General features: G+C 40.8%; 1 protein-coding gene across 7 annotated transcripts in view; it reads right to left on the minus strand.

The window, feature by feature from the left end:
* Positions 1-27,460, minus strand: part of NCKAP5 (NCK associated protein 5) — a 1,221,671-nt gene that overhangs the window by 152,245 nt on the left and 1,041,966 nt on the right. For 6 of the 7 annotated variants that reach the window (XM_088828978.1, XM_088828971.1, XM_055398855.2 and 3 more), the window contains one exon: positions 4,893-4,994. The exons of the other annotated variant lie outside the window; for it this stretch is intronic. In XM_088828978.1, coding sequence (XP_088685104.1) covers positions 4,893-4,994 — 102 coding nt within the window. The remainder of the gene's footprint in view (positions 1-4,892; positions 4,995-27,460) is intronic. 7 annotated transcript variants of the gene reach the window in all.

The following is a 27,460-nucleotide window of genomic DNA, read 5'->3' on the forward strand; positions in this document are numbered from 1 at the left end:
CTGTATAGGGTCACTGCAAGGACCAAGTGAGGTTCTAGATGAGAGGCATGCAGCACAAGATCCAGCTGAGAAGCAGGTGACCAATTATTATGAGCTGCCATCAGCATTAGGCAGAAGTATGACAACAGTAGTTTCCCATTTTATCCAGTCACACTGGTTAAAGGATCACATCAATATCAAGGCATGGATCTAATGTGACCAAAGGAAGAAGACAGAGCAACTCCTTTGGCTTAAGAGTTCAAGGACATGAGCCCTGGACTGGAAGCCTAGAAACCTGGCTCTCAGGCTATACGTGTCACTAGATATGAGATACAGAACAAAGAAAGCAGTTAACTTCTGTGGATCTTAATGTCTTCCTGTGGAGGGTGGGCCAGTTCTACCAGATTACTCTTATGATCCGTATGCCTAGGATAACATCATTGTAAGTCTGGGATCAAATGCCCAGGAAATTATGTACTGTAGTGAAACGCCAAACGAAGGAGGCAGGGAGCTCTGCTGTACAGATTCCAGGACTTTTCACATCAGCTCAGTTGGATGTTCAAATGATAAAGAGTTTCACATCAAATAGATCTGGGCCCCATAAGAAGGATCCAAACAGTTAAATTTCTAGTGGGTCTGCACAAGGCACAGGTGGCAAAGCCATAAACATCCCAGCACATCTTGACAGCCACATTACAGGCCCCTAATGTAACAGATGAAGCTCCACTAACTGGATGGGCTAAATTAATTTAGCATCCCGATCACAAGAATGGAATCTCTCCATTACAGTCTCATTCCTGTCCCCTATCTAGAAAAGGTTTGTCTCAGAAACTCATGGATGGGGGAACCATCTGTCTTTGTGTCACTGGCAGAATGGCAAAGCCTCTTACTTATGCAGTTTATTGACACTTTATGGGAGCCTTTAGTACCTGAGTACTTATCACTGTTCTCCAAATGCAATTCCAACTGACGATGACTAAACACCAGTGTGGGGAAGGAAGGTGATGCTGTTCTGGGAGTCTTTGCGGTCAACAGGAAACCCCTGCATTAGTACAGAGGGCACGTTTAACCTGCTCTCTAATCAATATCCATAATGCTTAATAATGTTAGATTTTCAATATCAGGCATCTTCCCTGCTATTGATACGTCATTTCGGCTGCCTAATAATCTCTTAAAGTGGTCTGAATTTTACTACTCTAAGGAATTTTACTACTCTATTTTTCCCCCTGAAATTTGGCTCTAAATATCACTGAAAGGAGAAAGTTGTCTTAAAATCCAGCTTTCAGCAGCAATATCTATTGATTTATGATCTTGTTTATTGCCAGATGCAATTCAGTTAAAGGGAGTTCATGTTTATGTCTCTATAGCTGCCCTCCACACATGGTCCCAGTGTCAGGAGCACAGGCTGAAGGTTTCAGCCACTGCACACATCTGGAACATGCCAGAAACAGACTTTCAGAAACAGCACATCCCAATCCACTTCTACTTGTGTGCTTTCTTTCTTCTCCATCCCATTCTCTGATATTTTGTTACTTGAGTCGGTAGGGTGGTGGTTTTTATTTTGGATGACCTCTCCTCTGAGGCTTTCCCAAGGGTTCAAGCAGTAAAGGATCCACCTGCCAATGTAGGAGATGGAGGAGATGCAGATTCGATCCCTGAGTTGGGAAGATCCCCTGGAGGAGGAAATGGCAACCCAATCCAGTATTCTTGCCTGGAGAATCCCATGGGCAGAGGAGCTTGGCGGGCTACGGTTCATGGGGTCATAATCACTGAGATGCAAGTGAGCATGCACCTCTGTTCTGATGGCTGTGTCCACCATCCAGGGAAACATTATGTCTGCATCTTTTGAGGCCATCAGATCTAAACGTCTCCAGTGGCCTTTTTCACACACTGCACAGGTGTTAGTCATTGCTTACGTTCTACTTTTCTCCACAGTCCTGAAGCTTATATGTGATTTCCCTGTCTTCCCAACCTTTACCTTCTCACCTCACCAGTCACAATTATATCTGTTTTTATAACTCAATTCCCAGGCCTCTTTTTAACAAATATGCTTCTCTGCCCTGTTATCAGCCACTAGTGCACCTCTGATAGATGCTGGATGAAGATGACAGGAAACGAGAACACAGATGTGCTAGAAGAGAAAAGCATTGTTGTCTCTCCCTTGAGCTTGAACCTGAGATGCCCTGACATGACAGAGGGTACTGTGAGGAAGCGGGGAAGGCCCATCAATGTTACATGGAGGCAGGCAGGGCTGGGGTAGTTATACAGAAAAGTGTCCTTAAGTCAGGCTTTTCATACTTTAATATTCACATGAGTCATCCCAGATCTTGTTAAATATAGATTTGATCTGACAGTTCTGAGGAGGGGTCTGAGAGGTAGTATTTTAAGAAATTCCCAGATGCTTTGAGGCTGCTGTCCAGGGCCTGTGCTTTGAGTAGAAAGCCCCTAGCCTAGGAAGAGCTTTGAGAGAGGATAACCATTCATGTGAATTACCTGGTAGCAAGCTGTGTATCTCAGTCTGACCTGGGTTGTGCTGAGCAGGATAAAATCAGGGGTCTGAGCCCTCCCTGGGGGCAGAGTACTAGAGAGAGGGAGTGTGTGTAGTATGGTGGGATGATTACAGAGTAATTTCTTGACAAGAAGAGAAAGGGGCTAGTCCTCTCTACTGGGAAATTCTCCCACCTTTCCTGACCTTGGACAATTGATGTTGGAATTTAAGAAGGGACTCAGAATCTCTGACATCATGACTGAAAGTGAGCTCCTTTTTCCTGAAGTTTCTTCCCTCATCAGCACATGATTATCATCAGAATTATCTGCTCATTTATAAGGTCATTTATAAGGTTTAAATCCTGCCTCTCTCACTGACTAACTCTTTGATTTTGGGAAAATTACTTAATTCTTCCACACTTTAGTTTCCTTTTTTCTAACCGGAGGTAATGAAAGCTCCAATCACATAAGATCCATGTGAAGAGTGAGGGCCCCTGGCAATCAGTAACGGCATGCTTCCCAGGTGGTGTTAGTAGTAAAGAACCTGCCTGCCAGGGCAGGAGATGTATGAGACTCGGGTTCAGTCCCTCGGCTGGGAAGATCTCCTGCGGGAGGACATGGCAACCCACTTCAGTAATCTTGCCTGGAGAATCCCATTGACAGAGGAGTCTGGCAGGCTACAGTCCATAGAGTCGCACAGAGTCAGACATGACTGAAGCCACTTAGCGTGCAGGCCCGCATGCTTAATGACACTAAGTGATTATTAGTAACAATAAAGCGTAGTAACTTTAAGGTTTTGCTACTATGACTAAAATGTTTTTTAGTATGTGTGTGTCTTGGATCTTCAACAAAATTGTACTTTACAGCCTCCCTAAGGGACTCTGTATTACCTTTAACATGCCATCATATCTGATGCCTTGCACATGGGATCTGTGATGAGAAAGAGCTGGAAGTGGGTGTACTTTGTCTCTGGGGGTCACTGATGTGACCTGGACAGGCATACGAGCAGGTACTTTTCTCAGCTCTCATTCTCCATCTCTGCCATGTTCTTCTGTGGCTGTGACATGGGGCCACACATTTTAGAACAGAAGACAGCCAAAGGAGCAGAGAGCTCATCATGGCCCCAAATTCTCAGCAGGTATTGTGTTATGTACATGTCATAAATTATCTCATTTAATCCTCACCACAACTCTCAGAAATAGAACAGAAATATCATTCTTCTCATTTTCCAGATGGGGAACCTGAGGCACTGTTAAACTGAAGCTTTAAAATCTTGTCCAAGGTCACTCAGTCAATACAAGGTTCTGATGTCAGGCCCAGGTCCCAGCCACCATGCTATAGCTCTAAGTAAGGCTCTTGACAATAAGCAGCACTCCTGGACACATACAGACTGCCAAGCATCCTCCTGAGAAGAGTTGTAGTAGACAGTAATTATTAATAAAATTCTTGTTTGCCTAAAGATGTATGTTGGTCTCCCTTGCAACATTACCTTAATTATGTTGATTGAATTGACAAAGTACACTGTTTGCGCTATTCAAAGCATTTTTTTCGCATAGTGTATTTTAGATTACCATCTTGAAGCACTCATATGCTTTAACATCCTTATTATGTGAAATGCAATATAAAATCCACAATTTTAGTTTAAAAAAGGAGAGAGACAGAGAATGAAGGCAAGAATTTCTTGGATTAAAATTTGCAACTTAAAAAATTCCTGATCTTCATGCTATCTTTTATACTGGATGGCATTAGGGTCTTCAAGAATGTTTAAAGCTGACAGTACTCCACTGACATGCAATTCCAATCTAACTTGAGAATATTTACTTTTGATATAGAATCTCCTAGCTACACTTATAAATTTATACAGTAAACTAAAAGGCCAGTTATCCACAAATGCCCATCAGTCATTGTTTTAAGACTAACATTTTTCATTATATATTTGACTCTTGTATTTTTCAAGCTATCTTTTTTTTTTAAATATCAATGAGAGTTAAAAAACCACGCTGGTTAAAGTTTTGCAAAATAAGCACAAAGCTAAGCCTAGCTAAAAAAAAAAAAAGTACAGCCCATGAATTTTTAAAAGTTCATACATAATATATCATAAAAGTAAGATGAGTAATATGGGACATGGGCTTTAATAAAAAGCTCCTTGACCATTTCTCTGTGACTTTGAGATATAATCAATACCCAAAAAAGGTATCTTGGGGACAAGGCAAGATTTATAATATTTTTGCTGAGAGTGACATTTTCTACTTACTCTATCAGCTGGGGGATATGATGCTGAATTGCAGAGAACACAAGAAAGGAAAGTATTTTTATCTACCTGACAATGCTTCAAGGATGCATTTTATGGTTCACTTGTGACATCATATTTGATGGAGGAAAATAACCACCTGAACAAGTGTTCTGAAGGCGACAGGGAAACTCACATGCATTTCAACATCAGTTCGTGAGTGCGTCAGACTCTGGCTTCTTTCAACATCTGAGAGTAAATCCCCGGATGAAAGATCTAAGATGCGTGAGTGAAGTTTCTGGGTAAAAACAGGCAGAAACTTTGAACAGTGTTGATTTAATTGTTTGTTTCAAAATCCTACCTCAGACAGGTAAATCTCAAAAGAGTTGACATTTCTAGATTAGATAACACATATCCTAACCCCAAAAATGTTTATCTGAGTTTATTAGTGTTCTATATATACACATGTGCAAATTACAGCATATAAACAATAATCACACTTTCACAGTCTGTCAATATGTGTTGGAAAATAAGTAGTAAGGAAAAAGAAATAGTAAGAAAAAGGTGAATATTCCAATACACTTATTAGCCAGTTTAAGAAAATTAACTTTTGATATTCACATTATTAAACACTCACCATGTTAACCTTATTATGTTGATCAGTGGTTAAAATTTGAGCAAATAATGATAAAAATGACCTTATTTCTAAACAGCATTGATCTTGTGAAATTTTCCCTTGCACACATTTCAACTCAAAGTCATTAATGTCATCTGTTAGGAACAATTAATGTGAATAGAAAATAATTGCATCAGGGATCTGGGGACTTGGAGGGTTTCGTGCATTAATATTCACATGCTATTCGATTATATACTCAATTCTTTATTTCAGCTTTGCTTGGATGGCCTCCTAAACCAGGGACATTTCACTATATTAATCTTTATCCTAATTACTAAGGCTTTTCTGTGGACATTAAATTTGATCTGTTTAATTGCAAATACAATAAAACTTGTGATTTATGTCTCATGTTTCTGCTAGGCTGATGACATTTTTAAAATGGTACTTGCAGCCTGGTTTGTCTTGGTTACAACTTTTGTGACTTCAGACATTAAAAAATCGAATTGAGTAAGTAAATAATGTGACTGAGATGGCTCCCTAACCTCTGAAAAGTTTTTTTACTCCTTTGTCTCCCAGGAAAGGCCTTGCTGCATGCTGCTGTTGATCTGGGAAATGACTGATTCTCTGCCATTAATTCCTGTTAGGATCATCTTAGTGTGCAGGGGTTGCCGGACTCCCAGCAGATCCATCATGTTGTCAGCAAAGAAGTAAATGCCTCTAAAATGAGGCCTGTTTTACTTTGTTTCCCATTTGACTTTCTTCAGGTTGAGCTCGTGTGAAAGTCCTACGTACGTGGTTAGTTGGGAAGTGGTGGTTCAGTTGCTAGTCATGTCCACCACTCGCGATCCCACAGACTGGAGCCCGCCAGTCTCCTTTGTTCATGGGATTTCCGAGGCAAGAATACTGGAATGGGCTGCCATTTCCTTCTCCAGGAGATCTTCCTGACCCAGGGTTCAAACCCACGTCTCCTTCATTACAGGTGGATTCTTTATTGTTGAGCTTGGTTAGTTAGTCACAACAAATTCCATTCAGCTCTTAGGATGAGCATGGTGGTAGGGCTGTGCTGCATCCAATTGCAAGAATAAAAGCTTTTTTTTTTTTTCCCTGCTGTGGATCAGTTCTTCTTCTTATCAGTGGAGCCTCAAACCATTTACTTCAGACTTATACTTTTGCTTCTCTCAACCTGTGTTACTGGAGTTACTTTCACCAAAAATGACATATATAACTGGTTGTTCATTATTTTGAAAATGCTAGTTTCTCCAAGAAAGTTAAGACATAGGTAAGTAGAACCAGAATGTTGTTTATGCACAATTTCTATAATACTTATCTCGAGCATTCTCTAGAGTATAAGTTCCCTGGGACCAAAGATTCTTTAAGACCCAAGACTTGTCCTAATGTGAATGCTCAGTAAGTAACTAACTGATGCTTCTTACAGCCCATAAAGAAGAAGCTGTCTATATTTTCTCCACCCAAATCTGGGTTTTAAGGTCTGAGAGAGTGCCAAAAAAATGATAACATTCTAAGACTTAAGAACACATTTATCATTATGCAAAGAGTCCAAGAAGTTATGGGAAATGACATTCAACAAAAGAAATTATGATTTTGAGTGGTATATCATGTGATTTGGGGGAAGAGTCCTTATAGATTAGATATCTGACTTATTTGGTTGATGGTTATAGTTCATTCCTTTTTACCAGATATATGATGCCATCATTTTGCTCTCAGCATGAGTATGTGTATATATAAACTCATCGTCCTGAATGATGTTATATTTTATTTTATTTTTATCCAAGTGGTCAGGTTTCCCAGGTGGCTCAGTGGTAAAGAATCCGCCTGACAATGCAGGCAATGGAGGTTTGATTTCTGGGTTCGGAAGGTCAAAAAATGGCAACCCGCTCCAGTATACTTGCCTGTAAAATCCCATGGACAGAGGAGCCTGGCAGGCTGCAGTCCCTGGGGTCAAGAAGAGTTTGACTAAGCGACTGAGCACATATGCATCCAAATAGTTTTCTCCACTGAAATATGTAGAGTCATGAGGGAGAGGTGAAAGATCCTAGAGCAAGGGGACGTGAGTTTTAGCCCTAAGGTACAGGTTTTACCAGATCTGGGGATGTAACTGAATCTCTTTGTCTCAAATTACTTGCCAGCCACAAAGGGATGGAAGAAGCTACTTAACCTACCTCTCAGGTAGGGAAAGGGACTGGCATAGTCAGAAAGGATAATAAATGAGACGGCGTGGTGAAATTTACAGTCTTATATCAATTAATTGTCACAACTGATAGTTGGTAATTTCTTAATGTAAAGGTACAAATGAATCATATTTGTATTTCTTAATGTTAAGGTACAAATGAATCATATCTGTATTTCTTAATGTTAAGGTACAAATGAACCATATTTGTATTTTCCACATACATAGGGAAAATAAAAATAATATTTTCCACATACGTAGGGAAAATAAAAATTGACTTAGATGAAAATAAAATCTATTTCTGTGTTAAGGCTGTAGGTAAGAAAATGATAGGTAAAGATCATCCTTTCGCATACACACATTCTTCACTGTTAAATTACCACAAAAGCTCACCAGCCCACAGATGTTATACTTCTTATAATAAGAATTTTATGAAAGGTTTATATATATATAATAAATCATCAAAGGAGGAGAGAGAATATCACTATTCAAACTGGGACTGTGATATTATCTGGCCCTAATTCAGATCTCAGGGAAAAGTAGGTAAAAATGTATACATAGGGAACTCAAAGTCAGAAATACATTTTCACACATGTATATATATATGGATTTTCAGCTTCGTGGAGAAGAGGCTACTTTGTGTCACTATGCAGGGGGAGGGGTGAGGATCTGTGAGACAGATGGTGGTGCAGCTCAATCCACAGTTAGAGTGCATGCTCACACCAGAGTGAAGAGACCAAGGTCAGCTTTGGGGACCTGGTAATGCCAGAGCAGCCAGGGTCAGAAATACATGCTGCATTAATGATTTTTTGGTGGGTTACTCTGCCTTCTTCAGTCAGTAAGCTGTATTTTCTATTTTACAGTTTTAAATCTGTAACTCAAGGCTGAGAAAGGCTGTACTCAAGGCCAGCTGTCCATTATCGGGCGGGATGGAGGTGGAGTGGCCCCTTCACGGTAGCAAGGCTGGCTCCACAGCTCTCCAGCTAATGAAGGCAGCAGAGACTGGGAATGATGTGCACGCAGCCTTTCAGAACGGGGCTGGAGGGCCACTTTGCCATTTTCTGTCTCTTCTCACTCACTGAGCTGCAGATCTTCAGATGCTTAGCGACGGCTTGTGGCATTTACCAGAATTCTACCAGTGGGTTTTTGCTCAGTACTGAGATGATGTCTCAACTGGAATCCAGTGATTGCTAAGGCCAGGGAAACACTGGGTCCTTATTCAGTGCTACAAGGTGCATTTAAAAAGTAGATTATCTGAGAAATGTGGGTAACATGTGAAACCATGCGGGAAAAACCAAGCAAAATAGGGTGATGAGCAGCTTTTGTATTTACTGATGTACTCCCCGAAGTTTGAAAAGGAACATGTGATTTTTTTTTTCACTTCAAGATGTCAGATGTAAAGAGGAACATAAAAAACAGATCATTTAACCATTGTTCCCTTATCTTTATTCAGATTTGGTGAGAGAATTACATCCATATAATTATTCTCCCTTCCAACTAAGAAAACCAAATACCTGTAAAAAGGAAATTATGAGAGTGAATATGGTATATATCTGATTAATGGACTCTACTACCATGAGTAATTTAGGTTCAGCAACAAAAGGTAGATGTGAATTTGTGTTTTTAATCTGATCTGCTTCAATTCTCTTGATTTACTCAACCTTGGTAAACGCTCTAGTAGTGATATCCTGAATTCTACCCTGTCCTGTTTTATATTCTCTAGAGTTCTTTCTCTCCTTGTGGAAAAGGTCTCTCAGTCAAAGGAGATGGCTCCTCCACCCACAATTCTCGAATTCCTGTTTTATTTATGAAGTGAGGTCTGCTATTGCCAAATGATCCAGGGCTAAAGCTTCTTTACTGACTACATTTTCCTGAATTCTCTTATCTATTACTAAAGCACTCTACCAACATTAGGAGGTATTTTTCTACTCTCCAAAAATTTCATAGCAGGATATTTAGAGGAGGAGAAGAAGAAGAAGAATTTCTTGGGATTTGCCTACTCGCCATGGGTATCTTTGGTCATTCAGCACCCTCTCCAAGAGACACAATACCAGCATCTGCCCCTGGTCACTTCTTGTCTCAGAGCTTATGCTCACCTGCTCTTGCCCACTCCCTTGTGGAGCATAGATGCTCCTACTATCTTGTGAGTTGGCTGCTTATTTGTACTTGGCTTTGAGTCAGGCTTCCCCGATGGTTCAGTGGTAAAGAATCTACCTGCAATGCAGGAGACTCAGGTTTGATCTCTGGGTTGGGAAGATCCCCTGGAGAAGGGCATGGCAATTCATTTTAGTATTCCTGCCTAGAAAATCCCATGGACATAGGAGCCTGGTGGGCAAGAGTCCATACAGTTGCAAAGAGTCGGACATGACTGAAGCGACTGAGCATGCAAGAATGCTCCCTCACAGATCTATTTGTTGTAGGAAAAGTGGAACACCAGAGGACAGTCATGTCTCAAGTATTGAGTGGGCCCCTGGGACAGCTGCCAAGTGAGGGTCCTTGGCTTCATGCAGGAAATAATTCAAGAACAAGTCATAGTAAAGTGAAACCAGGTTTATTTATAGAGAGATATATATAGTTTTTCCAGTGGTCATGTATGGATGTGAGAGTTGGACTGTGAAGAAGGCTGATCGCCAAAGAATTGATGCTTTTGAACTGTGGTGCTGGAGAAGACTCTTGGGAGTCCCTTGGACTGCAAGGAGATCCAACCAGTCCATTCTAAAGGAGATCAGTCCTGGGTGTTCATTGGAAGGACTGATGCTAAAGCTGAAACTGCAATACTTTGGCCACCTCATGCGACGAGTTGACTCACTGGAAAAGACTCTGATGCTGGGAAGGATTGGGGGCAGGAGGAGAAGAGGACTACAGAGAATGAGATATGGCTGGATGGCATCACCGACTCGATGGACATGAGTTTGAGTGAACTCCGGGAGTTGGTGATGGAGAGGGAGGCCTGGCGTGCTGTGATTCATGGGGTCGCAAAGAGTCGGACATGACTGAGCGACTGAACTGAACTGATATTCCAAAAACAGACTGTGGGCTGTCTCAGAAGACGAGAGATTGCACCAAAATTTAGGGTGGTTAGTTTTCACAGGCTGGGAAATTACACAGGCTAAAGAGTGGGAGGATTATTACAACTATTTTGGGAAAGGAGTGGAATTTCCAAGAATTGGAGTGTTACCCACTTTTTGGTTTATATGGCCAGCCTCAGAACTGTCCCATGTCTCAAGTACATCATGAGAAACGCTGGGCTGGATGAAGCACAAGCTGGAATCAAGACTGCTGGGAGAAACACCAATAACCTCAGATATGCAGATGACATCACCCTTACAGCAGAAAGAGAAGAAGAACTAAAGATCCTCTTGATGAAAGTGAAAGAGGAGAGTGAAAAAGTTGACTTAAAACTCAACATTCAGAAAACTAAGATCATGGCATCTGCTCCCATCACTTCATGGCAAATAGATGGGGAAATAATGGAAACAGTGACAGACTTTATTTTTGGGGCTCCAAAGTCACAGCAGGTGGTGACTGCAGCCATGAAATTAAAGGATGCTTGCTCCTTGGAAGAAAAGTTATGACCAACCAAGACAACATATTAAAAAGCAGAAACATTACTTTATCAACAAAGGTCCATCTAGTCAAGACTATGGTTTTTCCACATGTATGGATGTGATAGTTGGACTATAAAGAAAGCTGAGCACCGAAGAATTGATGCTTTTGAACTGTGGTATTGGAGAAGACTCTTGAGAGTTCCTTTGACTGCAAGAAGATTCAATCAGTCCATCCTAAAGGAAATCAGTCCTGAATAATCATTGGAAGGACTGATGCTGAAGCTGAAACTCCAATACTTTGGCCACCTGATGCAAAGAATTGACTCACTGGAAAAGACCCTGATGCTGGGAAAGATTGAAGGCAGGAGGAGAAGGGGATGACAGAGGATGAGATGGTTGGATGGCATCACTGACTCGCTGGACATGAATCTGAATAAGCTCCGGGTGTTGGTGATGGAGGGAAGCCTGGCATACTGCAGTCCATAGAGTTGCAAAGAGTTGGACACGACTGAGCGACAGAACTGAACTGAACTGAATGGTCTACTAGAGCCTAATGAGCCTGATGAGGCTCAAGGTCTACTAGAAGTAAAATCTTCCACCATCTTGGGCCTAGTAGCTTCTGTTTTGCTGTTGTTTGTTTATTTATTTGCTCTGTGTTTTTTAAAAATCATATCCTGTTCTTAATGGTTGTGTCATTCTTTGATGGCTGTACCCTGCCACCTTTCCTCCTGTCTCACAGTGGCCTGAATCTTAGGCTGATTTCTTGGATGAAGAACTTACTGCTTCTTCAGCTGTGGCTTCGTTTTCAAATTGTCCTGCTACCACCTTGGAGAGCTGATCTTGGCTCACAACTTCCAGAGAGCTTCCTAGAGCCCCATTCCTGCTCCCTCAACTCAGCCCCAGGCTGGTCCCAGGTGGTGTGTTTCATCTCCTTTAATCCCAACACAAGGGAAGCAAGTTTGGAGTGTGTAATTATGAAATCCTCTGAGCATCTTCGGATTTTGCCAATTCCACAGTTTTCCTGTGATGAAAGTTAAACTTTGGCTATCCACTGTTACAGGGGTGGAAAACTCATGTGGTGGATTTGGTATATGTTTAAGAGACTTATTCTAAATATGGCTTGAATTAGACATCACCAAGTGAAAAGCCTTGTTCCTTCTGTTGAGTAATAAGCGATTTTTACAGATATGCACAAGGCTCTGAAAGGAAGTTCAAGGAGATCTTCTAAAATGACTTGAAGCCTGATAAAGATAATTTTTCTTTGGAAGCTTTACTAACCAAATGACCATTCAAAAACCCCAAGATTTATCTTACTCACACACTAGATTTACATTTTCACTTATATTTTGCGTCACTCAGAAATGTGATTTTTTTATCAGCCCTTCCAAATCCCATCAGGAGATATTGTGGCAGACCGTTGGTTCACATTTCAGAGGTTTCATTCCATTCCATTAAGAATTTATCATAAAACTGAATATTATATAACTGTGTATTATATGGTCCTTTCTTAGATTAACAAAAATTTGAGCCTAGGACAAATGTTTTTGGATAAAAGCTAATATTTAATTACTTATGTCATTATTTCCATTTGGGGATACAAAGATAAAACATTCTAACTATTTGCATTCAGTCATCCTGCCGGTGCCAGAGAATTCCTTTTGAATATTCTCTTAGAGGTCCTTTAAAAAATATGTCCATCAAAATTTGACCTCACTTCAGTGTTTAAAATTTTTATAGCTAATTTTTTTTTAGCCATCTGCAACAGTCCTTGCTGCAATTATTATTTTCCATGACAACTTTCAGATTTTTCTAGCATAACCATTTTTCTGTGCCCTCAGTGCATTCTGTTTCACTCTGGATGGTGCTTCTGCAAATGACATGGTTCTACATCCTCTTTTCTACTTCTCTGGGATCCAAGGTTATAAAATGTTTTGAAACAATTATTCCACAGCTATATTCAAAACCTTCTTCAAGGGTCCCTGCTACCATGACAACCTAATTACTTGTGGCTGCCTTAGGGAGCATTTGGTTTGGTGACTAGGAAGTTTATTTGGGGCTTCTGCAGCTTAGACTGATGACTAGAGTGTCTCAAATCTGTCCTCTTCTGAAATTCCATTAAGAGTGCCCTGAGGTCCTGCTTGGAGAGGACCAATGAAACATGGATTAGGATGCAAACAGCAAACCTTGCCCTCAGGAGTCTCCACTCTAATTAATCTAACAAGAAGCATTTACGAAGCATCTACTATGTGAGAGTCCTAATTATGAACCATGAACAGACTCAAAGAAGCTCATTAGTGTAATCTATAACATGAATGAGGAGCCTGGACACACAGATGAGAAAAAAACAACAACAACAAAGAAGCATTTTAAGGCAGGATATACAAGAGAGATGCAGGAAGAGTAAGATTAAGGCAGAGGCAGAGGTGAGAGTAGGGGTCAGTGTGTCAATACGGTTAAATGTGTGCTGTTGCACTGTGGGCTGTGCTCAGTTGTTCAATTGTATCCCAACTCTGTGTGACCCCAGGGACTGTAGCCCACCAGACTCCTCTGTCTGTGGAATTTTCTAGGCAAGAATACTGGAGTGGTTAGCCGTTTAGACACAGGGATCTAACCCATATCTCTTATGTCTCCTGCATTGGCTGCCGGATTCTTTATCATTAGTGCCACCTGGGAAGCCCTATAAATAAGATAATATTCTGTGCAAAAAAGGTTTAGGCCACAGGTGCTTAGGTCTCCCTGTCAAGCTCCAAAATCTCTTGGTCTCGTTACACAAAACAAAGAAGGAGTCAGAAGTATTTAATATGTAACAGCCAAGTGACTGATGTTGGGAAACAGGCTTCAGGGTGAGTGAGGGGATCAGCGCACTCAGACCTGGGAAGAGCCAGTTCCTAACAGTGATTCACACCTGCCTCCCAACCCTAAAACTCTCTGAAGCCTCACTTTTGTCTTTTTCTGTGACTCTGATCTGAGAGAGGAAGTAATTCAGCACAGTCTGAGCCTATTCTGGGATCTAAGAAATACAGAAGTGCCTTGAAATTTCCATTTTTATCGCTAATTACTTTAACAGGTACTTTAATAAGTGCTTTGCAATTACCCCTGCTGTTTTGTAAAATTATCTACATTACATTTTACATTTTTAATCAAGCTTTATTTTTGAAGAATCTCCTGGATTTCTGAAGCTTTTTGACTTTTACATGTGGGGGGAAAATTTTTTCCTCTGATTTCACAGAACTAAAGGGATTAGGGAGAAAAACAACTTGACCTTCTATTTTTGCCAGACATAATAGAAACTGCACCGATGGTCACTAGAGTCCAATACTCTGTTTATTAAGAAGAAACGATTCACCTCCTGCCCTGTGAGGGAAAGGGACACTGAGTGAAGTCCCTTCCCGGATCTTACCTCATGAATCCTCACACTGCTGTACAGAAGAAGGTAAGCTCTTAATTTTTAAGGCTGAAGAACTCAAACAACCAAAGCTAAGGACGGTATCCAGAGTCACAAGGATATACTCCAGTAAGCGACAGAAGTAGGATTCTTTCCCAGGTCTGCATTACTATTGAGTTCAAACTCTATTCTGTTCACTTATCCCCTCAAGGAAGGAAACAGTCTCATAGGTCTCTTCTGCAAGATGAGTTGCTTCAGTTCAGTTCAGTTCAATTGCTCAGTTGTGTCCAACTTTGCGACCCCATGGACTGCAGCACACCAGGCCTCCCTGTCCATCACCAACTACCGGAATTTACTCAAACTTGTATCATGAGGTACTTATTTCTGTCTAAATTCTAAGCCTATAATTTATGCTATTCCCATTAAGTGAACACTGTCGTCTTGGGAATCTTCTTGCCAAGATCTATTCTCAGAGGCAGATAATAACTAAAAAAGAAGTATTCATAACAACAACAGTAACAATAGCTGTGACAACTGATTGAGCTTTTTTTAGCACTACATATCTATTTTCACATATATTATCATTGTAAATCCTTATTTCAATTCACAGTAAAGACTACAATTATCCCAATTTACAGGTGAAGAAATGGTGGTTCAGAGCTAAATTATTTTCTAAGGTCATATAAATCACACTTAAATCCAAGGCAGTTTGACTGCAGAGTTCAGACTCTTAATTTTACAATTAAATCTGGTTAATGATAGTTTCATGGAAACAACTTATTAAAATAACTATTTAAATTAATTAGACAAGACAATTACACAGAATTAAAAAAACAGAAATAACTCTAAGTACAATGTCACATTTTCACTTATTATACTGAAACATTAATTATTCATTTATTAAAAATGTACCTTCTTTATGATTATTAATATTATTATTGATAACATTTTTGGTATTGGTGATGTTTCCTTCTTAGGTCTCTAAATTCTTTTCAGGAAAACACAATTTGTATATAAATATTTGGAGCTAACTTAAAAGTAAAACTAAGGAAAAAATAGCAAGGATTTATAGAGTGCTCGCTACATGTCTTGCCAAGGCAAAAAAAAGTCAAGATGCTATTTTTTACTTATTTAATCCTAGGATCATCTAACAAGGGAGAATCTATGAGTTTCACTTTTCGGATGAATAAACTGAGGAACAACAGGAGTTAAAGAACAGATCAGGTCAGGGATCTGAACTTGGAAAGAGACTTCTGGGTCCTTCATGATGTCTTTTTTTCTCTTATTCAGGGTACAATCATGAACAAATGCAGCCTCTGCCAACAGGGTGCTTGTAGGACAAGCCACTGAACCCACAGTGTCACATGCCATGGGAACCTCAGCAAAAGGCTCTAGGAGGGCTCCTCCCAGGAAGAAATAGCTAAGTTGAGATTTTATAACAAGAAATGATGACTCAGGGGAAGAAGCCAAGAAAGAAAAAAAAAGGACTTTTGGGCAACACAAAAGGTCCAGAGATGAGGGAGAGTGACATATTCCTGCATTCCGCTCAGCAAGACCCCAGAGGCAAACCTGAGGAGGAGCACGGTGAGAGGGACATCTCAGTAACAAGGCACCTGTGGCAAGTCACACAGGGTGAGCAAGTAGTGGAGCTGGGATTTGAACCCATCACTCTCTACAAAACACATGCTTTCTCTCCTCTTCCTTTGCCCACCACACATTTTTCCCTAATTCTGAATATGGCTGTTGGCCTCCATGACCCCTGTCCATGTAAACAGGGCCTGGAAGAATACACTAGAAGGGTCCAGAGGAAACATGGACACAGACGACATGTACAGCTTCTAGCCTTCTCATCAAGCTTCTTCCTAAAAGGGCTGCCAAGGAGTTTCATCTAGGATTCTCGCTCACGCTGTATGCTAGGTCTGTCCTAAGAGCTGTCCGCGCTCCAGAGACCTCTAGGCACTAATCCTGAAGACCTAGAGTGACTCCTCCTATGATGCCAAAATAGTCCGTGCATCATCCAGGCTGCCAGCAGGAAACCAGACTTGGGCCCTGCTCCATTCTTGCAAGCACTATGAGGAGGTATTAACATCAAATGAATATTGCTTGACCATAGAAGAGACTCTTCTAGAAAAGGAAAATGTCTTGTCAGTGTTTGGAAGAACCAAAAAAAAAAAAAAAACCAGTCAAGTGGAATTATTTATCAGATGGGTGCCGCCTTACATTATTAAAGGAAAGATGAGAACAAATGAAATGCAGAGGTTTGGAGATTACATAACCACTGGGACCTTCACAGGCGGCAAGAGTCACTCTCACAATATTTCTCTGCAGCAGGGTTGGGGTAAGACACAGATTAGAGTGGATGAAAACGACTTCTGTGATGGGCCCTCCTCTGCATTTTATAGCTCGATACCCTGACTCTAATGGGACAAGTTGCTGGAGTCCCATTCAGTTTATAACATTTGTGAAGGCATATCAAGTAAGGCAGTTTCTGGCTGAATGTTCGGCGAAGGCCCATAGTCTCAGCACCTTTGGTAGTTAATACTAAGTTGTGCATTATCAGGGTCTCAGACTCATGACTTTATTTGGCCTTATAGGTTTTGTTGCTACATATCTGAGACAGAATTTCCCTGGAGCTACATCCCCACAGCAGTTTTTTTTTTTTTAAATCCACTGTTACTCTACCCCAAGGTAAGAAAAGCCTCACGGTATTATAAACAAGCAGTTGAAAATTGTTATTTATGTGGCTTCCTAATAGCAATTTGAAATATAGCACATAAAATTACTAGCTTACAATATTGTTCAATATTAACAGTGGGAAGGGTAATATGTAAAACAGACATTAAAGGATTAGCTGTAAAATACATTTCACTGAGCTAAATCATTTCTTGGTAAATGGCAGTTTCCAGCTATTACATAGGATTTATCAAGTCAAGTGGATTTATTTTTATTTTTCTATTAGTTTATTAAATATATTCTCTAAATAAATTTCAATTTTGTGTGTGTGTGTGTGTGTACTTCAAGCAAATTAGGAGAAGCTGTTAAAAATAAAATCTGAGATAGAAATGACATCAAAATTGTTCCTTGGTCTCCCCAGCAAATCCTCCAATAAGTTGACAACAGACTCAGCTATAACATCCAAAAGAAAAGTACATGATATGACATTACAAACATCTGTATGACATTGCAGGGGGTTTACAACTGCATCAAAAAGACATATCTTCCATGAGACATAAAACAATGCTTTGACTATTTTTGCTTCAGATTTTGAAAACAACAGAACACTTTGTTCTCATCAAGCATGTTCAGTCAACACTATGAATTTGTGAACCAGGCACTGAGAAAGAAGGTGAAAAGAGAAATTCCTAATCTTTTAGGGTGGGACTTGTGAAGTATTAAATGGATATTTGATGCATAAACACAAATAACATAATCTCTTCATTTTCTTCTAAGATAATCACCAGTTACCATAATCCTAAAATTATTCTGTTCTCAAATCACTACAGATTTATTTATTTTGATGGGAATTTTCTTAAAAGGTGCAAACTAACCTTCCTCTGAGTTTCCTTTCATTTGATAACATGTGCAACATTTTCAATCTCAGAGAATACCAAAAATGAGTTTTAATTACTGATTTATAAATAACTATTACAAAGAAATTGGATATAGATCTACAAATATTACAAGGCACTACAGAGACAAGAAACTATCCCTTAGACTAACTTTTGAAACTATAGGAAAATCCAAATTGCCAAGAATTATTATTTAGAGTTCGAGATCCATTTTGAACACTTGTTACTAATCAGCTAATTCTAAAGACAACAAATTTCTTCTCAGACTATGAGTTCAGTTCAGTCGCTCAGTCGTGTCCGACTCTCCGCGACCCCATGAATCACAGCACGCCAGGCCTCCCTGTCCATCACCAACTCCCGGAGTACACTCAAACCCACGCCCACAGAGTCGGTGATGCCATCCAGCCATCTCATTCTCGGCCGTCCCCTTCTCCTCCCGCCCCCAACCTTTCCCAGCATCAGTCTTTTCCAGTGAGTCAACTCGTCGCATGAGGTGGCCAAAGTATTGCAGTTTCAGCTTTAGCATCAGTCCCTCCAATGAACATCCAGGATTGATCTCCTTTAGAATAGACTGGTTGGATCTCCCCGCAGTATAAGGGACTCTCAAGAGTCTTCTCCAACACCACAGTTCAAAAGCATCGATTCTTCGGCGATCAGCTTTCTTCACAGTCCAACTCTCACATCCATACATGACCACGGGAAACACCATAGCCTTGACTAGACGGACCTTGGTTGGCAAAGTAATGTCTCTGCTTTTTAATATACTATCAAGGTTGGTCATAACTTTCCTTCCAAGGAGCAAGCGTCTTTTAATTTCATGACTGCAATCAGCATCTGCAGTGATCTTGGAGCCCAAAAAAATAAAGTCTGACACTGTTTCCACTGTTTTTCCATCTATTTCCCATGAAGTGATGGGACCAGATGCCATGATCTTCGTTTTCTGAATGTTGAGCTTCAAACCAACCTTTTCACTCTCCTCTTTCACTTTCATCAAGAGGCTTTTGAGTTCCTCTTCACTTTCTGCCATAAGGGTAGTGTCATCTGCATATCTGAGGTTATTGATATTTCTCCCAGCAATCTTGATTCCAGCTTGTGCTTCTTCCAGCCCAGCGTTCCTCATGATGTACTCTGCATATAAGTTAAATAAGCAAGGTGACAATATACAACCTTGACGTACACCTTTTCCTATTTGGAACCAGTCTGTTGTTCTATGTCCAGTTCTAACTGTTGCTTCCTGACCTGCATACAGGTTTCTCAAGAGGGAGGTCAGGTGGTCTGGGATTCCCATCTCTTTCAGAATGTTCCACAGTTTATTGTGATCCACACAGTCAAAGGCTGTGGCATAGTCAATGAAGCAGAAATAGATGTTTTTCTGAAAATCTCTTGCTTTCTCCATGATCCAGCGGATGTTGGCAATTTGATCTCTGGTGCCTCTGCCTTTTCTAAAACCTGCTTGAACATCTGGGAGTTCACGGTTTACATACTGCTGAAGCCTGGCTTGGAGAATTTTGAGCATGACCTTACTAGCGTGTGAGATGAGTGCAATTGTGCGGTAGTTTGAGCATTCTTTGGCATTGCCTTTCTTTGGGATTGGAATGAAGACCGACCTCTTCCAGTCCTGTGGCCACTGCTGAGTTTTCCAAATCTGCTGGCATATTGAGTGCAGCACTTTCACAGCTTCATCTTTCAAGACTTGAAATAGCTCAACTGGAATTCCATCACCTCCACTAGCTTTGTTAGTAGTGATGCTTTCTAAGGCCCACTTGACTTCACATTCCAAGATGTCTGGCTCTAGGTCAGTGATTATGTTATCGTGACTATCTTGCTCGTGAAGATCTTTTTTGTACAGTTCTTCTGTGTATTCTTGCCACCTCTTCTTAATATCTTCTGCTTCTGTTAGGTCCATACCATTTCTGTCCTTTATCGAGCCCATCTTTGCATGAAATGTTCCCTTGGAATCTCTAATTTTCTTGAAGAGGTCTCTTGTTTTTCCTATTCTGTTGTTTTTCTCTATTTCTTTGCATTGATCACTGAGGAAGTCTTTCTTATCTCTCCTTGCTATTCTTTGGAACTCTGCATTCAGATGCTTATATCTTTCCCTTTCTCCTTTGCTTTTCGCCTCTCTTCTTTTCACAGCTATTTGTAAGGCCTCCTCAGACAGCCATTTCGCTCTTTTGCATTTCTTTTCCATGGGGATGGTCTTGGTCCCTGTCTCCTGTACAATGTCACGAACCTCCGTCCAGAGTTCATCAGGCACTCTATCAATCAGATCTAGTCCCTTAAATCTATTTCTCACTTCCACTGTATAATCATAAGGGATTTGATTGAGGTCATATCTGAATGGTCTAGTGGTTTTCCCTACTTTCTTCAATTTAAGTCTGAATTTCACAATAAGGAGTTCATGATCTGAGCCACAGTCAGCTCCTGGTCTTGTTTTTGCTAACTGTATACAGCTTCTCCATCTTTGGCTGCAAAGAATATAATCAATCTGATTTCAGTGTTGACCATCTGGTGATGTCCATGTGTAGAGTCTTCTCTTGTGTTGTTGGAAGAGGGTGTTTGCTATGACCAGTGCGTTCTCTTGACAAAACTCTATTAGCCTTTGCCCTGCTTCATTCTGTGCTCCAAGGCCAAATTTGCCAGTTACTCCAGGTGTTTCTTGACTTCCTACTTTTGCATTCCAGTCCCCTATAATGAACAGGACATCTTTTTTGGGTGTTAGTTCTAAAAGGTCTTGTAGGTCTTCATAGAACCGATTAACTTCGGCTTCTTCAGCATTACTGGTTGGGGCATAGGCCTGGATTACTGTAATATTGAATGGTTTGCCTTGGAAACGAACAGAAATCATTCTGTCATTTTTAAGATTGCATCCAAGTACTGCATTTTGGACTCTTTTGTTGACCATGATGGCTACTCCATTTCTTCTAAGGGATTCCTGCCCACAGTAGTAGATATAATGGTCATCCGAGTTAAATTCACCCATTCCAGTCCATTTTAATTCACTGATTCCTAGAATGTCGATGTTCACTCTTGCCATCTCCTGTTTGAAAGATACCCCATAATCAAGCAAGGATACAGTTTATTAACTTTCTAGGCTTACTGGGTTAAGAATGGAATTTTGAATTTTAACACATGCTCAGTCATTCAGTTGTGTTCGACTCTTTGTAACCCCGTGGACTGTAGCTCACCAGGCTCCTCTGTCCATGGGATTTTATAGGTAAGAATACTGTAGTGGGTTTCCATTTCCTTCTCCAGGGGATCTTCCCGACCCAGGGATTGAACCCACGTCTCCTGCGTCTGCTGTATTGGCAGGAGGATTCTTTACCTCTAGTGCCACCTGAGAAGCCTGAATTTTAACATAATTTTATTAACAGAGTAGTATGCATTTCCCCACCTGTCTGTCCTCAAGCAGTGACACTCGTCTACCAGTGAAAACCAAGAGTAGTCATGAGACAGCTTCCTAACATGAGATCACCTTCACTGAAGAACCATCACTTTGGCAGCAGGTAAGTAATAACGACCATTTGAAACATAAGACTCCAAGTTCCACGAAGTGCTAACAGAGCGTACCCCACAGAGGTAGAAATAAATGCAAATAGCAAGGGAAAGAGAGGTGAATATTCCATGAATGTCAGTTTTGTCAATTCTGAGTCACAGTTGCTTCATAATCAGAATGTTAGGGTGACTTCAAAGATGCTGCCTATTTTCACATATTCCCCTTCCTGCCCCCACAGGAGGGCCACTCATGCTCTGAAAGGAACTCCTGCCTAGACAGGAAATCTGAGAGGAATCTCCTGCCAAATCAGCAAGATGGCCCCCAGTGGCAGTGGGCAGAGAAATATTCTATACTCACATTTTTCTTTTTCTGCCCACCCACCTAACATCACTGTCCTACTCCTTAGCAACTCCACATGCCTTAACACTCCCTGGTTTTCTTGATCCTGAAAGTCATTGCTGAAGCTTGTTCTGTTGCTGTCCATGGTCCCTAACATGATATGGGGGTGAGGACCTGTTCTTAGCAAAAACCGTGGGCAGACAATCAATAAAGGCATACAAAAAGGCAAATGATGACTTCAGGAGTCTACCCCATATAACCTTTCTGAGAACTGACAGTTTCCTATGCTACTGCACTCTCTAGACATGGCCTCCCAAAGGCACAAAAAATAAGTGCACTAAGTTTCTTCTGTTCCCTCTCTAAACTGCCATGCTGCTGCTGCTGCTGCTGCTGCTGCTGCTGCGTCACTTCAGTCGTGTCCGACTCTGTGTGACCCCATAGACAGAAGCCCACCAGGCTCCCCCGTCCCTGGGATTCTCCAGGCAAGAACACTGGAGTGGGTTGCCATTTCCTTCTCCAATGTGTGAAAGTGGAAAGTGAAAAGTGAAAGTGAAGTCGCTCAGTCGTGCCCGACCCTTAGCGACCCCACGGACTGCAGCCTACCAGGCTCCTCCATCCATGGGATTTCTAGGCAACAGTACTGGAGTGGCTTGCCATTGCCTTCTCCGCTAAACTGCCATATCTAACTATAAATTGTTGTTGTTGTTTAGTCGCTAAGTTGTGTCTGACTCTTTGGCAACCCCAACTATAGGTCTAGGCTCCTCTGCCCGTGGGATTCTCCAGGCAAGAATACTGGAGTGGATTGCCATTTCCTTCTCCAGGGGATCTTCCCGACCCAGAGATCAGACCACGGCTCCTGAATTGGCAGATGAATTCTTTACTCTGAGCCATCAGAGAAACCCAACTATAAATTACCAGCTACAAAAACAACCATTATTATATTTCACTATCAGTTCAGTTCAGGTGCTCAGTCGTGTCTGACTCTGTGACCCCATGGGCTGCAGCACGCGAGGCCTCCCTGTCCATCACCAACTTCTTGAGTTTACCCAAACTCATGTCCATTGAGTCAGTGATGCCATCCAACCATCTTATCCTCTGTCGTCCCCTTCTCCACCTGCCTTCAATCTTTCCCAGCATCAGGGTCTTTTCTCATGAATCAGCTCTTTGCATCAGGTGACCAAAGTATTGGAGTTTCAGCTTCAACATCAGTCTTTCCAATGAGCACCCAGGACTGATCTCCTTCAGAATGGACTGGTTGGATCTCCTTGCAGTCCAAGGGACTCTCAAGAGTCTTCTCCAGCACCACAGTTCAAAAGCATCAATTCTTCGGCGCTCAGCTTTCTTCACAGTCCAACTCTCACATCCATACATGACCACGGGAAAAACCACAGCCTTGACTAGATGGACCTTGGTTGGCAAAGTAATGTCTCTGCTTTTTAATATGATATCTAGGTTGGTCATAACTTTCCTTCCAAGGAGTAAGTGTCTTTTAATTTCATGGCTGCAGCCACCATCTGCAGTGATTTTGGAGGCCAAAAAATAAAGTCAGTCACTTTTTCCATTGTTTTCCCATCTATTTGCCATGAAGAGATAGGACCGGATGCCATGATCTTAGTTTTCTGAATGTTGAGCTTCAAGCCAACTTTTTCACTCTCCTCTTTCATTTTCATCAAGAGGCTCTTTAGTTCTTCACTTTCTGCCATAAGGGTGGTGTCATCTGCATGTCTGAGGTTATTGATATTTCTCCCAGCAATCTTGATTCAGCCTGTGCTTCATCCAGTCCAGTGTTTCTCATGATGTACTCTGCATATTAAGTTAAATAAGCAGGGTGACAGTATACAGCCTTGATGTGTTCATTTTTCTATTTGGAACCAGTCTGTTGTTCCATGTCCAGTGGAACAATATCTAATTAATTTTAGCCTATCCTGTGCCACCAAAGTACCATGTAGCCTGCTGCTGGTCAATTGAGTGATTGTAAAAGTTTTCAGTTCCTTTTCACATTTACTTCTTGAATTTGTCATCAGACCCCAGAACCATCTGAAGGAATCAGGCAGTTCTCAATCTGATCTTGCTATTGACATTTATGTTGATCGATGTTGGCTCTTACAGAATTGGAATCCACAGATCAATTCTCTGATTAGATTCTTTCTCCCTGCTGCCATAATCATTTTATCACAGGAGCTGCTGCTACCATATGCTGCTTTATCCTCATGAAATGGGACAGACTAAATTGGCTCCTCTAGTATGCTACAAGAAATAAAACACATTCCCCTGGTTTTAAATCTTCCTTTTCTCAAACTTTAAACATTTCCGTGATAATTTCATTCATACAGAGGTTAACTTGAAGTTATTGTCCCTTAAAATTATGTTCCAATGAAAGAACCAATGTTGAATCATAAGGAAAATATATACAAGACTCCTTGAAACTAATTTTCCTTTACTCTCAGAGAATTTCAGATGTCAGATTGTAAAGCAAGTATCTCTATGTGCTTACGTTGGCCAGTTGGGTAGAGCTAGTGAAAACGTCATCGTACCTGGTAGTGTCCCAACAGCTGCCCAGGTAGCCTTGTATAAGGAATAAGAAACAGACCTTTCAAGGTGCTTCTAGCTCCACATTGCTATTAGTTAGTTGTAAGATGGCCAAGAAAAAAGCAGTATGGCTGTCATCAGAGAACTCAGTCCAATTCCACAGAATGAAACTTGGGGTACATGCTCCAGGAGTTACATAAAATATGAAACACGGTCTAAAGTCTAATATTAGAAAGTCTGCTCTCACTCTGCACTTATTCCTCTGGGAGGAATAATACAAATAATTGTCTTTGTAGCTACACAAACATGCATTTCCCAGGAAGTAGAAAATATAGATGCTCAGGGCTTCTTAATATGAAACTCCAGGAGTCCATGGGTAGAACTCAGAGCATTTGTGAACTTGGTGGAAGAATGCACATCTTCAGTTTCATGAAACTTGAACTAAAATTTAGCATCTCCTTCCAACAGGAAGGTAGGCATCAAACTTCAGTGATATATTAACTGGTGACTTTGTCACTGACAGAAATCAGACATCTTCATGTCACATTACAGTTGTTGAAAATCTATTTGAACTGGTTATTTCATACTCTAGAAATGAAGCACATATATTAATATGTCATGTGTTTTTTAATATTTTAGCAACTGTACCTCAATATAATTTGTTTCCTTATTATCCTATGTCATTTATTTTGTACATTTCAAAGCATTATTCTGACAAGGGGACCACAGGTCTCTATGATCTTAAAAAATGAACCATGGCTACAAAATGTTTATGAATCCAATTATTTAATTGTTCTCCAACCCTCCACATCATGTTGCATGTGAGACGGAAATCTTTCCCAGCCCTGATTTTCCACATGTGTGAACAAGGATGGGTGAATTTCAGCCACCCTGTGTCCTGCCATTTGCCACTAGAACCTGGAGGCACTGGTTTGGCAAGGACCTTCTATTAATTTGAATCTCCGCTAAAATAAATGAGTTTTATTTTCATTGACAAGCCTACCTCTTCAGCTATGATCATTATGTATTGTTGCAGTTGAGATCTTAATGGCATTTTAGCCCTGTGGTGGGCTCACAGAGAAACGATTTTCAAACTTCAAAAGGCCATTAAAACGTGTGCAGATGTCTGGAAAATTAATACTATTATCTAACTCTCACCCTTTGCCTGTAGGAGGCAAAGAAGAGACAAGGTTCAATAAAGATATTAGCGATCAATACGTGGTCATAAAGCAAAGTGCTGTCCTTCCGGGAAGCACCGGCGATGAGAAGTGAGGAATCCAACAGTGCTTTTGAAGAGACTTTCTCATTAGATTTTTTGTTAAAGTCATTCACTCAATCTGTTAAAAATTTAAAGAGAGAATGGGGATGGAATGGAAGGTGGAAGGAGAGAGAAAGATAAAGATAATTTTCTGCTGCCCTACTTCAATTTAGATGTTCAAGGTTCAGAATTCTCAAGAGTGCATGCATTCATTCATTCACATGACAGAACCTGAATTTGTCAAGGTTAATGTTAAGCAGGTTACAGTTTCTAAAGTGTTTTGCATTCTCAGAGACTTCAGCCCTATTCTGTAAAATTCTCAGGAAAGGGAAATACTTTCATAGCTAGTTTCAAGGCTTTCATAAAGTTTTTAAAACCACAGTATATTCTCTTCTCTTCCTTCATTTTACTTCCAACAGATTTTCTTCTGTGTGTCCCAGGTACCCCCAAAAGTCATGAAAACCAGACTTTTAAAAATCACAGAATGGGAGCTTTATATTTTTATTAAAGGATTTCTTTTAGAGAGTCCTTCAATTTAGAAAAAGGTAACAGAATGGAAAATGTGATAAAAGACATTTTTAGCAGGTTTTCTTTTTTCAGATGGATGGAGCTGACCATGGGAAATACACTGGGGACTCTTAAGGAGGTATTATATGGAATTGTCTCTCCAAATAGCCCTTCATAAGAAAACCTGAAAACATTCACAGATTGCAGGTAACACGTCCTTTTAAGTTCAAGAATAATCCAGACTGTATTGGCGGGTATAGCATCTAGCCTTAACAAGCAGAACCATTGACTTTCAGGGGCTTAAACATACAGGTATTTGTTTTCTCACACATCAAGAAGTTCAGAGTAGGCGATTTGAGACTTGGGGGATTGTTTGTTACTGCAAACAAACTAGCTTATCGTGAGGAAGAGAGTCAACATGAAATGACAAACCAAAAGGACCAAGTGGCGAAAAGTGGTCTAAAACAGGGTAGTGCATTAGAATTCTCCAAGCCATATTCTAATAATATTGCAGTGACTGTAACACATCCTTTTGAAGGGGATCTTTTTCTTTTGACATTCAAAACATAGACTGTCTCAGGGTTGCATTTAGTCACAAAAAGGAAAGTTTGACTTACAGCCTACAAGATTTATATTTCTCACATAGTTGGATGCCCACAGGTATGCAGTCCAGGGCTGGTGTAGTGGTTCACTGATATCATCAAGGAACCAAATTCTCTGTTCCCAGCTTTCTGCTATGCTATATATATATATTTTTTTTTTTTAATTTTTTTCCCTTCCACTTGGGGCAGGGGGTGGGGAACTCACGCCAAGATGGCTGCTGCATGTGCTGACACTGCTTCACCTTCCAGATAGGAAGAAGGAGTTAAGTATGAACAAAAAACACCATGGTTGTGCCCAGTCCCCTTTACCAGGAAAGTCAAAGCTTTCATAAGTCCCCAAGGCAGAGTTCCATTTCGGTTTCACAGGCCAGAACCAGGACCACGTGGACTCTTCTAGGAGAAAAAGAAGCTGAAAAATTATGTATGTGGCTTTCTAGTTTTTAAAGTACAGAAAAGAAAGGAGGATGTTGACCAAGTGTGTTGGTCATGAGTGCTGCTACAAAGTATGCACTCTCTTTCCTTTGGCAAAAGCGTTGCCTTGTGTTTCCCTACTGTTTTACGGTTGGGTGGGGCCACATGACTAGTTCTGGCTGGTGAATTGTGAAGGTGGTGATCCAGACCAGAATGCTTTTAATAGTGATGTGAGACTTTCTAGAACTCTCTTCTTCCTGGCCTGGTGACTGGCAATGTTTGAGATGGTGTCTGCTTCATAGGTCACGTCTCCTGC

The sequence above is a fragment of the Moschus berezovskii genome, chromosome 2 (assembly GCF_049115385.1).
Source record: "Moschus berezovskii isolate FMDL1 chromosome 2, NW_MosBer_1.0, whole genome shotgun sequence".
Lineage (NCBI taxonomy): Eukaryota > Metazoa > Chordata > Mammalia > Artiodactyla > Moschidae > Moschus > Moschus berezovskii.